The sequence below is a fragment of the Musca autumnalis genome, unplaced genomic scaffold (genome assembly GCF_047663935.1).
Source record: "Musca autumnalis isolate F117 unplaced genomic scaffold, ASM4766393v1 scaffold_3, whole genome shotgun sequence".
NCBI lineage: Eukaryota > Metazoa > Arthropoda > Insecta > Diptera > Muscidae > Musca > Musca autumnalis.
The window spans coordinates 3,521,300-3,537,663 of record NW_027411866.1 but is presented as its reverse complement, the minus strand read 5'-3'; the positions used below and the strand labels follow the sequence as shown (position 1 = coordinate 3,537,663).

Here is a 16,364-nt window from a genome sequence, read left to right as displayed (position 1 = left end):
TAGAAAAAAACTTCGTTGGAGAGAGAGATCAAGCGGTACAAAGGCATAAAATGAATTCAAGCAGGCTTGAGAGAGGATAAGAACGGCATAAGAAATCAGTAGTGGAATTCTATAACTCATTTTTCGAGTTACCGACAAATATCGGTAAAATTAAAATGCTTATAATTTCGGGAATTAACGAAAATTTCGGTAAATTAACAACCAAAATAAAGCTGTTGCTAAATCCTACCGATGGCAACAGTACTGTCAACATTTATTGATACTCTTCATTGATAATTTTGCGTTTTAATTTTAACGATTTTTGTCGGTAACTCAAAAAATGAATTACAGAATTCCACTACAGATCTTTTTGTTGCTTGCCCACAGAAATAAATGTTTTTTATTTACATCACTTGGCTTCATTTGGCCAAAATACTTTTTATACATATCTAGAACCTTCTCAATATTGCACTGAACTCTTGTATGCCCATTTTTTATAGCTAGATTTCGCGCCACTAACCCTCTGACTCGATATACCATATTTCCCATATTTATCCTAGCGTTTTTACATTAGCCCCCTTCTATCCTCTACTGTTTTATTTGTTTCAAACGATTTTTGTTGTCTCTTTAAAGTGTTCGCTACGGCCATTGGCACAAGGATAAAACACAGGCCCAGGTGAAAAATGTTCCACGTCTTATTGTCTTCATTGTTGGTGGTGTATGCATGTCCGAAATGCGTAGTGCTTACGAGGTAACAAATGCCGTTAAAAATTGGGAAGTTGTTATCGGTTCTTCCCACATACTGACACCCGAAACCTTCTTAAGCGATTTGGGTTCTCTAACCAAAGAGGACTAAACTCGCCCATCACAACAGCAGTATAATTAATAAAAATACATTGTTTGTTTTTGTGTATGTAGACAAAGTATATGATGCTTCTATAAACTCACTATATATAACAATAGTAAATTATTACAAAACAACAACTACTACTAACAAAACAAGCAAAAACATATTTAATCTAACAAACTTCAAACCAATCTATATGTTATAAATTATATATATGAACAATTCAAAAAACTATATATCCAAACTTAAGATATAGCAAACAAGAAATGTGTAGTGAACAAAAGCAGCAAAAGTTTTGAAAAATGTTTTCCCGTCAACAAAGGGCGTTTTACTAGGAATAACAAAACCACACCATATTTTTCTTGTTCTAATAACAACAACACTTGCATCATTTAATAATTAAAATAGGAATAATACGTTCGTTTTCTTTCACACACATAGATAAATATATATAAATACAATATATATTAAACTTTCATAATTTTATTTAGAAGAGAAAAAGTTGAAAAAAGAAAACGAGGTTATGGAACAATACGCATAGAATTACTATTTAAAACTTATTGAAATTTAAAAATTTGAAGGCACTGAGACAGACAGTGGTCCTTGTCTTTCTCATAAAGGTACTATTTATTGCATTATTAGCTTTATCAAAACCTGTTTATATATTTAATTGAGAGAAAGTGTGTAATTTTAGTATAGTTTAAAGAACATCCATATTTATTAACTATATTCAAATTGTTTTAAACAAAAGAAAATTCACAATAAACATTACACTTCTAATTAAAACGACAACTACAAAACTCTATCTATCTCTTCTCTTTAAAATTTTAGGAAAAAATAACTTAACAATGTTACACATCCATAATTTAGTAAAGAAATGATTGAGATAATTCTTAAATAGTTAAGAAAATTATAATAAAAAAATTTTTTTATTAGGTTTTTTTCTAAAGTTTTATAAAAATACATATGTACGCAAAGAACACATGTTACTTTAATATTGGAAATCTAATGAAATAAGACAATTTCTAAGATAAACTGTTTTAAAAACGAACGAACGTGTTCTAAACCTGAATAAAATTTTGGGTTGACATTTGGAGTTAAAATATGCAACAGGTTTTTAGTAGCCGTATTTTTATACCTCCTGCCAACATCAACAACAATGGCATTAATTTTCTGCAAAAATCCTCATATTAACAGATTCTTCTTTACAAATTTTAGCGAAAAGAAATTTTGCAAAGCAATTTTAAAAACCAAAGGAGTTAGTAAGAATGATTAGAATGAAATTTGGTTTTCATTTTACTCAAATCATTAGACATTGTTCTTGTTATTCTGAAATAAGGGTTTTCATACTTGCCACCTGAAGGAAATTTCTATGGCAGGAATATGTAAACCCAGCCTAAAGTTTAAAAATGCTTTGCAAATTGTTTTCGTTTGATTTTGTTTTGCATTTCTAAAACTGGAATGAAAAACTGAAATCATCTTCAGTTTAGAAATGTTTCAACCAAAAATTCCGTTTTTTCTACTTTTTTCACGAAATAGTAAAATTCGTTGTTCATTAATTGTGATTTTGCCACATTTAAAGATTTTTTTAAGATATTCACTAAAATTTTCAATATACATTTTTGAACAAATTTTGTAAAAATTACAAATCGGCCGAATAAGTTGGAAATTATTTTTATTGCAAATGATTAGCTATTTTTCTTAGGCCCCAATTGAATAGTCTTTCAATTTTCAATGCCTTTGTTGTTAATATAATTGTAAAAATCATAAAAAAATAAATATTAAAAACAATTTGCTCACCCTCCTACCGCCAAAGGATTTTAACATCAGATAAGGAACGAAAAGAAGTTTAAAAATTGTTTAAATTAGAAAAGGACAAAATAGCAACAAAAACAATGCATTGATAACAAACAGCATAATATTGCAATATTGCTAATAAAATTATAAACAAAAACATATAGATATGAATTTCCAAATAAATTTGGCTTCCAAGCCAAATGGAATTTATATAAAAAATATTTATAAAAAAAGAAAAAAATTATATTTCAATAATCTTATATTAATTCACATACAATTTATTATTAACACTCATATATTAATTATAAACTATATTCTTTATATCATTAAAACATAAACAGTAATTGTTTCAAACTCATACACAATTAAGTTAGTATGGGAGCATGCCTCAACAACATCTTTGGAAAATGCTCTACTAAAAACATTCGCCATGGCAAAATATTTACAGGCATTATTCATATTCAAACATGAACAAAAAAAAAATAATAATAATTGAATGGGTTTTTATGTGTTGTCAATGCAAATCTAAAACAAAATTTAAGCAAAACTTAAAAATATTGCATGCTATTAAATAATATATTGTAAAAGTATATATACATATAAACAACATCACATAACGTTTAGCCGGTTTCAAGTAATTGAAAGAAAGGTTATACGTTATAACACCCAAATATGCATGTTTTATCACATATAAAAAACAAATATTTAATGTTTACAATCAAATATTATAACAAAATAGGAAAAGAGTTTTAAATATTTATCTATGAAATTCAAAAAAAAAAAAAAAAACAATAATATTAACATAAAAGAGATTCAGCATTGAAACTTTTTTTGGTCCATATAAACGTCAGTAAATAAATCAAAAGTGTTATTTAGGAACTCTTTTTTTAGTTAACGACTACGTTTTGTTTACTCACGAACCAAAACAAATTCATTCTCATCGATTATGTCGTTAACTTTGTACCGAATGACACTATTGATATGGATTCTAATTAACATTATTGTTTTAAATAAATATTTAAGAACTCTTTTTTTAATGTAATATTTACATATATATCTCTTATATTATACATTTTACTTATCAATAACAAATATTTTATTTACCTACAAAACAAATATCCATTCAACTAAGGGGTTTATTTTTTTCATAAATTATAATTTGCACATGTAAAACTTTTGATTAAGCCGTCGACAACTTGTTAAGATCTTTTGTGACTGTAGAAAATTGCATAATTTTCTGTCAAGTCTCCCAATCACATTTGGGCTAGAAGTGTTCAGGAGGCTTAATAAAATCGAAGTGATAAAAACATCATCATTATTATAAAAAAAAAATGAGATCCTATTAAAAAATAATATGCGGTATAGGTTAATTGGGATTTTATCATGTTTAACAAAAATTACAATGTGCAGATATAAGTTTTAAACAAATTCTTACTCAAAGTAAATGCAATTTCCATAATACATATTCTGCTTGATGTAGCCGAGATTACTGTTACAGTTCTATTGCAATTGTAACAGTTTTTTTCTTACATTAAAAAAAAAAAAAAAAACAGAGAGTAGTAAAAACTCTCTTTGTTAAAATCACAGGAATAATAATTTGTGCTAAGTGACGTTTTTTTCATATTTTCCCTGATAAAACCACAACAGTTTCATTGTCAAACATAGATCAATAATACACATTTCGCATGAAAAGTTGAGAACAACTTTTATTAGGGGAGTTATATTGTTCTTTTTGAAAAAAAAAAAAAACACCTTATTTTAGGATGTAAAATGAAAACAAACAATGGTTTTATTGTCAAATGTACATACATACATTTAACATACCAGTTAATTAAAAACAAATAAGCACTGTTATTCCCATTCTCTTTGGTATAAACATAGAGACTATGTTGTTTATTGGTAATGGGTACTTTACACGATATGTATTTTACATGTGGGTTGTCACTTTTTATATACAAAATGTATAGGCAAAGTGACAACACATATGTAAATAACATATCGTATAAAGTACCCATAATTAAATGAAGACAAATAACAATTTGATTGCCAAACGAAGATGTAAAACTCAACCTTTGTCATAACAGAAATATAAACAGTTTGGCCGGGTTTAAATGTGGACAAGTAACAAATTTCTTGAGTGGCCACATAAATGACTAATTTTAACAATATATTCATGAACCATTGAATTCACGTTTTCATTGTCTCATTGGCATAACTATTATTGAATTCAGACTCTTTCTACTGTGAATTTTATTAAATGTAAAAACGAAACGATTTATTTGTTGAAATTTTCTTATTATGTGTATTAATGCAATCAATTAAGAACAGCATAAATAAACACAGGCCACATAATAGTTAACTACATTTGTGTAACCATTTGCATCTCTGAATCAACCAGTTTTCACCCCTTATGCTTGACAAATATATCTAACATAATGCTATAATGCTTATGGACTTTGAAAAGGAAATTTTGTAGTCTCTAACATCATGGCATATAAACATGAATTCTTCTTTTCAAGGTCTTTAGGTTATATATCTATAAACAAAAATTATATAAATATATATGGCTTATTCATTATATTAACAGTAAAAAAAAAAAAAACAAAATAAGTAATTATAAGTGCAAAAATCTCTATAAAACCTTTTTGAAATTATTTCAACTATGGGTATACTTTTCGGCAGTTTGACATAGTTTGTCTTAAAAATTTCACATTATATTTAAATATGATGCTATACAGGGTCCGAAGTAGGCAAATGCCCATCTTTCTAATGGAATTCAGTCAATTTTTTCTATTTAATGTCAGTAAAACTTGGAACGCAAAATGTCGAAAAAATGTTGAAATAAAATTGTTGTCGTTAGAACTTTGCAATAAATTTGAAGGGTTTTTTTAGGTTTTCTGTATCTTTCCTTAAAACAAAAAGTGACTACTGTACTGTGACTACTCCCACGGCAGCGGGTTCTTACGTATCGGATTGACCCGAAACCAAAAGTGTTTCGGCCAACGGCTGCCAACCCAGCATTATATGCTGCTACAACAACAACAATTGTAAATGTTGTAGACGGATTCTCTACAATTTTTGGTCTTTATAATTTTTTCCTAGAAAAAACCATTCATGGTTCAAAAAACACATCATTACTATACACATATAAGGGAATAGGGGATGCACATATTCAGGCGAACCGCCTAAAATAACAGGGGTAACCGGGTTTGTCCTCCAATAAAATATGTTCCCATGAAGAGAGCGCAATTATACCTGTATTTAAAAAAATTCAACAAAATCGTATTGTATTTTGTACAGTTATTCCATTGTAAGAGTCATTTTATGCCAGATTAGCCCATTTAAGCCACATGTGTAATCGTAAGCCCAACGGAACGACTTCAACGAACATTCTCCGATTTTTTAATTTTTTTTACACAAGTGGGGTTTATTTCGCTGATTAAGGAAATGCATAATTTTCATGGAGGGCGCATCTGGTTATCTGGTTATTTGACCCTAATGTGCAGATTTAAAAAACCCAATTAGGTCCGGTGCTATTGAACTGTTCTATTTTAAATCAAGCCCATTCTTGTGGATAATTTTTAAATTTAAAACTTTTACTGTAGCCGTTTTTTGCCAAATCTTATCGTTGAAAAAATTTAAAAAAAAACTGCTTAAGGCCTCCAAACAAATTACCTTTGATCCCGAATAACTTTTTGGCACACATGGGTTCAATGGGGACTTTAGGACATTGCTTGTAATAGCAAACCCTAGCTCTCCACCAAATTTCAGCTTTGTGAGCATTTTTGCTATTTCCCCCTTATAAGCATGCATGTATATTTTGACTGGACCATTGAAACTTAGAAACTCGTTTAGCAGAACATTTAGGTTCGGGATCCGGAATAACCGAACCAATCGACAAGAATGGCTACTATTTCAATCCATTCTGTAACAACAGCTGGTACTAATATAACACCCGCGACAACATTTTCTACGACAGTCGGGTATATAATTTAGAATGTCGTCAAGTGTTTTAATCTGCCATAGACTGTCGCTCCTAAAAACAGTTATCTTAAAGTTTGTCATTCCAAATTATGTGGAATTAAAATAATAAAATAGTTTCACACAGACCTTAGCATTGGATTTATTTGATGTGCAATGGATCCCACAATTTTATCCAACACAAGAGAAAATCAAGTATATCACAAGGAATAGCAGGACTTGACTCAGCAACAGTGATTTACATCAACTCATGAAGTGAACAGTAAAGGTGCGTTGTAATAGCAAACCCTAGCTCTCCACCAAATTTCAGCTTTGTGAGCATTTTTTGCTATTTCCTCCTTATAAGCATGCATGTCTATTTTGACTGGACTATTAGAATGGTTAAATGATCGCACTATTGCCAGAACATTTAGGTTCAGGATCCGGACTAACCGAACCATTCACCAGAATGGCTACTATTTCAATCCATTCTGTAACAACAGTTGGTACTGATATAACACCCGCGACAACATTTTCAACGACAGTCGGGTATATAATTTAGAATGTCGTCACGTGTTCTAATCTACCATAGACTGTCGCTACTAAAAACAGTTACCTTAAAGTTTGTCATCCCAAATCATGTGGAATTTAAATAAAACTATTTCGCACACACCACACCTACTAGCATTGGATTTATTTGATGTGCAATGGATCCGACAACTTTATACAACACAAGAGAGAATCAAGTATATCACAAGGAATAGCCGGACTTGACTCAGCAACAGTGATTTACATCGACTCATGAAGTGAACAGTAACGGTGCGATTAGAATATGCCCTTTTCTTATCACGGTTTATTTGACATAAAGTGCATTCATTAGCATATGTATGTCAAAAAATAAAGATAGACCGTTTATCAGGATAATAAACACTAGACTAATAGTACGTTTATATATAACCAGATTTAACAAACCCACTGGGTTTTAAATGTCAATTCCATTACATATACGTCAAACAAATCCTCATAAAAAAGGTTAACCCCGCAAAAGGCTATAATATAAACATGGTTTAAACTTACGATTACTAAAGGTATATTGAAGATTTACATCTCTTTTATAATAATGTTGTCTATTAAAACAAATTTTAACAGTTTTCACTGAAAAAAATTTTCAGTAAACAGACACAACTAATATTATTATGTACAATAAATCGCAGTTCTCTTTGGATGTTGCTGAGTTAATGCACTTTGTTTGCAAAACACTCCAACAAATTCTTTCGTTTACTTTTCAATACATTGTATCAAAGCATATCAGAAGGGAGCTATAATAACATATGTATGTAACATCCATATACACAACACGAAGTATGTGATCTCTTTTGACATTTTTGTTTGATATTGTTTTGTTAAAAGTGATTTTTGTTGAAACATAACAGTGTTGTAAAGACTTAAAGACCTTTGACTTAAACTGTCTGAAAAGAATTCCCTAGTTGAACAAATTTCCAAAGTATTTTCACACATATTATGGAACTATGTGTGTGCGTGTGTACTTTGGTATAGGTTAAGAAGAAAATAAATCACATATATCACCATATATTTATCTCAAAAATTTAAATGTTCTGCAAATCCCTTAAAAAAATATATACCGAGAACTAGTTTGCGTTCATAAATACACAGATATTATTAAACCAACTATAACAAATTATAATATTCAACAACTTCTTCAATAGCAAGCAGGACGATATACATGAAGTTAGCTTTTTAAGCGTCAACCCAAAACAATAATGAACCTAAAAACAAACTCAACAATAATTTCATACAAAACCCTTTAAAAGGACACCTTACCTTATAAATCGGATAATAAATGAATACAGAAGAACAAAATGGCGGCTCTAGTTTGTCGGCTACTTACAAAGTACACAATTTCCAATTGAGAATTTTCTTATTATTATAACAAACTTAACAACCACATGAAGTATTTCTTATGAGACCACAATGAAGGGGTTTTGCCAACTCCTCTCGATTAAGCTAACATTGCAGGGGTAGATATGTACTACATAAGCTTTAACATCTGGAACAACCAATAACGTTAGCCAACGTACCATCAGCTACTAGTGGTATATACTGTCTCGGACTTACTTTAGTTTTTTTTTCTCTAAAAATATGTTTTCTTATTAAAAAATTATTACTAACACAACCAATAATAACACTTTTATTATTATATATTTAATAACTAATTAACAACAACAAAACAAAAAAGAAATCGTTTATTATTAACAAGAAACAACTATATTTATTACTAGTATATAAATAAAAAATTTGCAATTTATTTGAAATGAAGAAATAAAGAAAAAATATATAAACTTAATGTCTATTATAGTAATCCGAACAATTATTGCTTACTTAAACATAAACAACATATATAAGAGTATTATTATTAATAAATAAAACTAAAAACAGCTTAGTGTGTAAGTCAAACGAAATGATGTTGGTATAACAAAAAGAACACTTTTCACAAAAACAATATATAATCAATTAATATTCATATAGTATTTAATAAGTATTAAACAAAAAAACGAAGAAGAAAGGAAGAAGCTAGGTTATAGTAAAGAGGAGAAATTTAAACAATTTGATCAAAACAACAACAAATAATAGTAGCAATATCAAAATAGCAACAACAAGGAGCCATCCATTATTTAATTAACATCATCAACAACAACAAAATTAGGAAGGAACTCCTTAGAGAACAGCAGGCAAAGAAAAGTTAATACTTTTTTAAGAATTTAATAACAACAACAAGAATTTTGATAATCTTCAAATCAAATTGCCTCTATTAGTGAAAATAAAATTCATTTTATTTAAACTTTGAAATTAAATTTTCGTTACTAAACAATTACATACCACATATATAAACAATGGAAATAAATATATACAAAATCAAGATATCTAGGGCCGTCATAATAACCATTATGAAGTGTTACAAAGCATACAAAATAACAAAAACAAAAAAAATACCAAAAAACAACGTATAGGAAAAACAAATTTTTAAGGCAGAGTCAATTGATTCCCTAAAACAAATCACGAATTGAGAAAATAACAAATAAAACACTTGAAGGAAAACAAAACGAAAGAAGGACTTGAAAAACTACAAAATTAACCGAAAAAACCAACACAAATGAACTTCTTTTACGTTCCCTAGAGCAAATTGTTTTAAAAAAATAAAACTAAAATTGAATAATTCAATTTGTTAACAACAAAACATATGGAAGAAGAATAAAACCAATAGTTTTCAAAAGTCAAACAGTTGACATTTTGAAACTAATGGCAAACAATTTCTAGTTGGTTGTTATGAAGTTAACTATTGTTTTGCCACCTAACATCATGTGTAAAACATTTGCCGTAGCTAACTTTGCAATGACCTGCAATAACATGTTTTTTTTTTTTATAAATGAATGAATAATAAATAATATTTGAAAGAAAAATATCTCATCATTTGCTTTAAAGTACGGATAAACTTATAAAGGTGTTCTTTACACAATTTTAATAATTAACATGTGTTTTTTTAAAGAAATTCCTTTGAAAAAATATCCATAACAAAATGTTCTAAAACAAAACCAAACCAACTGTATGTATTCACGAAAACATATTCAGGTACAACCACAACAATTGTATTAACAAATTTATAATAATGTTTGTTGTACCTTTCGTTTTGGTAAATTTGTCAATCAAATTCTCATAAACTTTTTATAATTGTAAACTTTGTAAAACATTTTTTCAAAATAAAAAAATCACAATTTCTAAAAACAACAAACCTAAAATATATGCTTTTTATTTTCAGTGGGATTATTAAGGGGTTATGGCCAATTAAGGGGCTATGGCCACTTGCAAATTTTACAAAATCGAAGCTTTTTTATTGACTCATTTTAAAGTACAAACCATTTCGAGTCGATCGGACAAAAATTGGCTGACATATGAGCATTACTAGGCGTTTACACCAGACAGTTTGTCTTCAAATACAACTCTGATTTACTAACACATACATACATTTGTCGGCTGTCTTCCAGCTGTCCTCCTTTTTTTACAGACAGTCGGGTTAACAAATTTTTGACATTTTTGTAAAAATAGTTGATATAATAATTGAAATGTGGGTGACGTAGGGGGTTGGAAGATACCAAGGAACGGTCCTGGCCGGTTTTAACATGGCAAAGCCCAGGATATATCTTGGTCCCTCTTTCATCTCATCTCAAGTGGACACTGACCTCCCGTGGTGTCACCTGGGGAGCTGCCTTTAACACCCGAGCTATCATGTGCCGCTCGTTCACCCATAAGAACGTTAAAAACTTGGGTTTGGGCGTCGGCATAGTAACCATCCCCTAGAAAAAAAAAACAGCCTACTATCCAGCTTCACCCCAGTAAATGAAAGACTTGCTGCAATTCGAATAACAGCTAAATTCTTCAACATCAGCTTTATTTGCGCTCATGCTCCCACTGAAGAAAAGGACGAACAGACCAAAGATATATTTTACGAGCGCTTAGAAGAAACATATGACCGTTGCCCTCCCCATGACATTAAGGTGTCGATTATGGATAGCAACTCAACTTTAGTTGCGTTGCCAGAAGAGAAAATCATGCAATTAAATTGAGTAAAAAGGCGGAAATTTTTGTCAAATTCAATCAATATCAGTGTTTTGAGCCTTCAGCTATTAATTTAATTGTAAAAGGTATAAATTTTAAAGCGGAAATAGAAAATTCTATTACAAAATTTGCTGTGGGCAACGCAATTGGAGTTGGGTTGCTATCCATAATCGACCCCTAAAATTATTCTAGGCGATTTTAATGCCAAAATTGGAAAGGAGAATATCTTTGGCCCAACATTCGGGAATTTCAGTCTCCACAGTGAAACATCTGGCAATGGTATGAGGCTGATAGACTTTGCAGCTGCAAGAAACATGGTAGTTAGCAGTACCAGATTTAATCATCTCGATATTCATAAGGGCACCTGGCTGTTTCCAGATCAAAGAACAAATAATCAAATTGATCATGTTGTGATAGATGGTAGAGTTGTGTCGTTCATGAACGAACCGGTTCAAAGGAACGATTCCGTGAAAAGAACGAACGGATCCGTATCCAGCTCATTCTTTTACATCGTTCATTTAGATCTCCGATGGAGTGATTGCTGCTAACAAAACCACCACCATTAGCTTTGCATACACACAAGCACACAAGCAAGCAAACAAAAAAAAAACAAATGCATTGGTTTTGCAGTCAAACTCTAAACAAACGCTGCGCTAGAACAAGCAGCACAAATGTCCACACAAAACAAACAATGATTCAGAGAGCTACTCTCGCTCAGTAACAGCACATCTCGGTCATATCTTTCTTTTGCATCATTCGTTCATCTGGTTCTTTCATATCAAATCCAGAAACAAAACCACCCCCATTACCCCACAATTTGTCATTCGTGAACGAACAATTTCAAAAGAACGATTCGGTGAAAAGAACGACGGAGTCATATGCAGCAGAGAACGAACGACTTCAAAAGAAAATAACACAGTCAAATGTATTGTTGAACGAAAAAGAGCCAACGAACGATCTAAACGACCCGGATTTTTTTGGTGAACGGAATGAAAAAGATCGATCCGCTCAATGAACGAGATTGCCCAACACTAATAGATGGAAGACATTCATCGAGCGTGTTGGATGTACGATCGTTCCGAAGCGCAAACATTGATTCGGACCACTACCTTGTTGCAGCAAAGGTACGCACCCGCTTAAACATAGCAAACAAAGTACGAACAGACACAACACGAAAGATAGACATCGGTAAGTTGCAATAACAACAGATAGCCACAGCATATTCCACTCAACTAGCCCAATTGCTTAATCAAAGCACTCATCATCCCTATAACATTTCAGCGCAATGGCAAAGCATTGCCCACTCCATGCAAACAGCCGCAAAATCCATACTTGGATACCAGAGACCTCCACCAAGGAATCCATGGTATGATCAGGAGTGTCGTGCTGCCACCGAAGAGAAAAATGCGGCATATAGGGCTACTTTACAATCCGTAGCAACGCGTAGCGCACGAGAGAGATACAGGGAGAAAAGGAGAGAGGAGAAACGTCTTTTCCGCAGGAAAAGGAGAGGGATGGAAAAGCGGGAGTGTGAAAACATCGAGATGTACAGGAGCCAGAATGAAGTCCGAAAATTCTACCAAAGAGTCAAGCATCAAACTGATGGCTTTGGTACAGGCACATCCTCATGTAGAGACCAGCAAAGTTATTTGGTAACAGATACATATAGCGTGCTCAGGATATGCTCATTAACTGGAACTAGAATAATTTTATGAAATTGCGTTAGTGGGGAAATCGATCTAAAAACACCTGGTACCATGCACGAATACAAAGCAACAGACGTTTCGGATATCAGCCAAATTGCCGCATACAAATTGAAGGGCGCGTGTCATTCCAAAGCCAAGCGGCAATCAGAAGATCCCGCTTATAACCATTTAAACAAAGATCTGTATGTCCAGATAACAACAGTGGCTAAACCGGCAGAACCAAAATGGCGCTTACCTTGAAGAAGATGAAGCGTGCATAAAGCCCGATAAATACGATCAAATATCTGAAGATCAGTATCAACAAATTCGGGAGCTCCATACTGAGTATATTACACCGTTAGAAGTTATATACTTATGGGCCGATTCCGTACAGCGAGGCGAGTCGTGTCGCGTCGTCAAATGCAATTTTTCGATTCCGTATGGCAATATCGCCTGACGTCGTCAAATTTTGTCGCCGAAATGTTCATTTTCCGGCGACAACAAATTAGCTGTCGCCGTAAATTTTTACTAACGAATAAAAATAAAATAAAAAAAATAAAAATAACTTGTTATCGACGATTATTTTCTATCGCTGTACGTAGTGCATTTTTTAAATTTTGTCACAGAGACGATAGACGACGCGACATGAGTCGCCTCGCTGTACGGAATCGGCCCATTAATATAGCACGATACCTCGATAATCTGTATTTTATTTAAACTTTTTATTTTCAGCAATGAAAATGTCCATCGAAGATATCATGCATACTACCTGAATAAGCGAAACCAAAAGTAAACAAGTAAAAAAGTATCAGTCGGCTTTACCGACAGAGTTATACCCTTAACCTGTATATATTGAAACAATTTTTTCCCAAAAAACGTATGTGTTTAGGGGTTTTTAAAAATTTTGGGAATTTGAACCAACAAAAATGTTCATTAGGATTAGAGATCAAAAGTTTTGCGGAGGAGATACTAAAAGGAATGGATCTACATTGAACATTATGAAAGTGGATCTCCAGCCACTACATATGGTGGCATAGGGGGTTTTTACACCCTTCGGGATGTTTGCTCAAGAAGTATGGACATACCCCTGAAAAAACGTTTACCATCGTAATTGAGGCAGCGAATGCAAGTTGCTTCAACAAAAATCAAAGTGATTCGAGAGCAGGCCTTAAAGTGAACTTATCCGAAATTTTGTGTGGGAGGTACAGGATGGAGTGGGCAAATATGGTCCATATTTGAACCTGATCTATATCTAGTAGATATATTAGGATGTGTAAAGTATGGACCAATTCGGCCACTCCCTTCATGAGTTACCCGTATGAACAAATTTTCCGAACATTTTTGAACTTTTGGGGGGAGGTACCTGAAGGAGAATTTATGCATTTAGTGGAGTGATGTGGAAACATAAAAATTGAATATGTAACGAATTTTCATTCATGTTTTCCAAAATATTCAACCAAATGTGAAAAATTATTAGTTTTTTAAATTCCAATAATTTATAGACATTTCCTTGTTTTGTTTACAAATACAACTGGCAGTAACGTTACAAACAAAAACAAATTCCTTTGTGGTTGTTGTTCGAGTTGTATTTGTTGTAGTATTTACTTTACCTTATATTTGTTCTACCATGACCCGTGCTGATGTGTGGTTCCGAAGCCTTGGTACTTGCGCAAGCAGATAAGGCAGTGCTTGGTGTGTTTGAGAGAAAAATTCTTCGAAATATCTACGGACCGATCTGTATCTGCTATAAAACGACATCAATATATGTAGTTAAACGTATCGAGATGCAGCGATTGCGTTGGCTAGGCCATATCATAAGAATGAGCGAAGATGAACCCGCTAAAAAGGCGTATAAATACGGACCGCTTGGCGGTGCACGCAGAATTGGCAGGCCAAGGAATAGATGGCGCAAACATGTGGATGATGAGATGAAAAGGCGCGGTATTCCAGAGTGCGAAGCAACAAATAGAGAGGAATGGAGATATTTTCTTAGTTCGGCCTATGAAACAAATGTTCTGTAATGGGCCAGCTAAGTAAGTAAGTGAGTAAGAAGAGTTTTTCTTCAAACAAAGATCGCTTGTAACGAGAAATATTAATTAAAAATTAGTACTAAAAATGATCTTCGCCTAAAAAGGCAAAATTTTCAAATAAAAATAAAATACAAATAGTTTTAAGGCGTACGTATATGTACATTTCTGTGTTGTGAAAATTGAATTTCTTTAATTGTAATAAATATACGTTTTAAAATAAATTTGTGTAATTATGGTGATTTTATCCCCAAGGAATCGCACATGCAGTTGTTGCTATAAAAAAACCCAACGGGAAAAGGGAAACTTCTCCCGTATCAATGATTGCCACAATTCATATTGGGGGTTTACTCTGCCATTTTAACTTAATGGAGAGAGTGAGAAAACTCACTGGAGTTTTCATTCAGAATAGCCCATTAGCTCAATGATATGTGACCTTTCATTTCATTTAATTTCATTTCATTTATTCATCAATTGTAATATAAAAAAGCCAACATGGCCAATAACTTATATTATCTTACTACAATATCCAAACACCAAGAACTTAGAAGTAAATAATTAAAATTAAATATATATATATATATATATATACATAAATAAAATATATACATAAATACTATGCATACTATGATTAATGACTATCAAAGGAATTCATGGAAATAAAAATATAAATAGACTCCCTATTCATAGCCACTAACCACTGCACTTCACTTAACAAATGTTAAGAAAAGTGGAGGGGAGATGAGCAAGGGACGTCCCTACACAATAAATGCTATGTTTCACTCAATCACTAGAGTGAACATAGAAGGTCTACAGGAATCACATCCATAAAAAAGTCAAAAAAAAAAAAACAAAATTGCAAACGCTATCCCAATAAAAAAACGCCACAATGCTTCAAATTGAAGACATTGGCACGACGTGTGTTGTTTTTGCTGTAAAGCAGACCAACCAAATTTTGGTGTGTGCATTCGTCTAAATTCGACGACACATACAAGTGGAAGAGGTTTGAATTGTTTTCGCAGACACTTTCGTCGGAGTTGTATGAGGTTGCCAAGGAAAAACTTCTCATTGAACCTTTTTCTTTGCTTACCTTTATACTTCGAGCTGACGATTGATGTTTGGGTATAAAAAGTTTTTTGTTGAAGAAGTTATTGAAAAATAACTTCGGTGGAGAATATCCACAAACAAGAAACAAGGGAACTGATGAGATCCAGTGGCGTGGATCGAAATTATAGTATTCCCTGCCTTACCCCTTGGCGAACAATGCCAAATCTTTTCCACTAATAAAATAGTTGTTTTAAAATATTAAAACAACAACAATGGGAATAAGCCAGACTATTTTGAAAAAACAAAAAAAAAAACTATAAATATGGCTCCCCTGCCACAAAAATCACAAATATATATGTATACCCTGTAACTAGTGACTAGTAAACAAAC

General features: G+C 32.1%; 1 protein-coding gene across 3 annotated transcripts in view; it reads left to right on the top strand.

Moving 5' to 3' along the window:
- Positions 1-2,780, top strand: part of LOC141399607 (protein ROP) — a 28,738-nt gene extending 25,958 nt beyond the window's left edge. For all 3 annotated transcript variants that reach the window (XM_073978695.1, XM_073978696.1, XM_073978697.1), the window contains exon 10: positions 613-2,780. In XM_073978695.1, coding sequence (XP_073834796.1) covers positions 613-835 — 223 coding nt within the window. In that variant the 3' untranslated portion in view covers positions 836-2,780. The remainder of the gene's footprint in view (positions 1-612) is intronic.
- Positions 2,781-16,364: the final 13,584 nt, after the last annotated feature.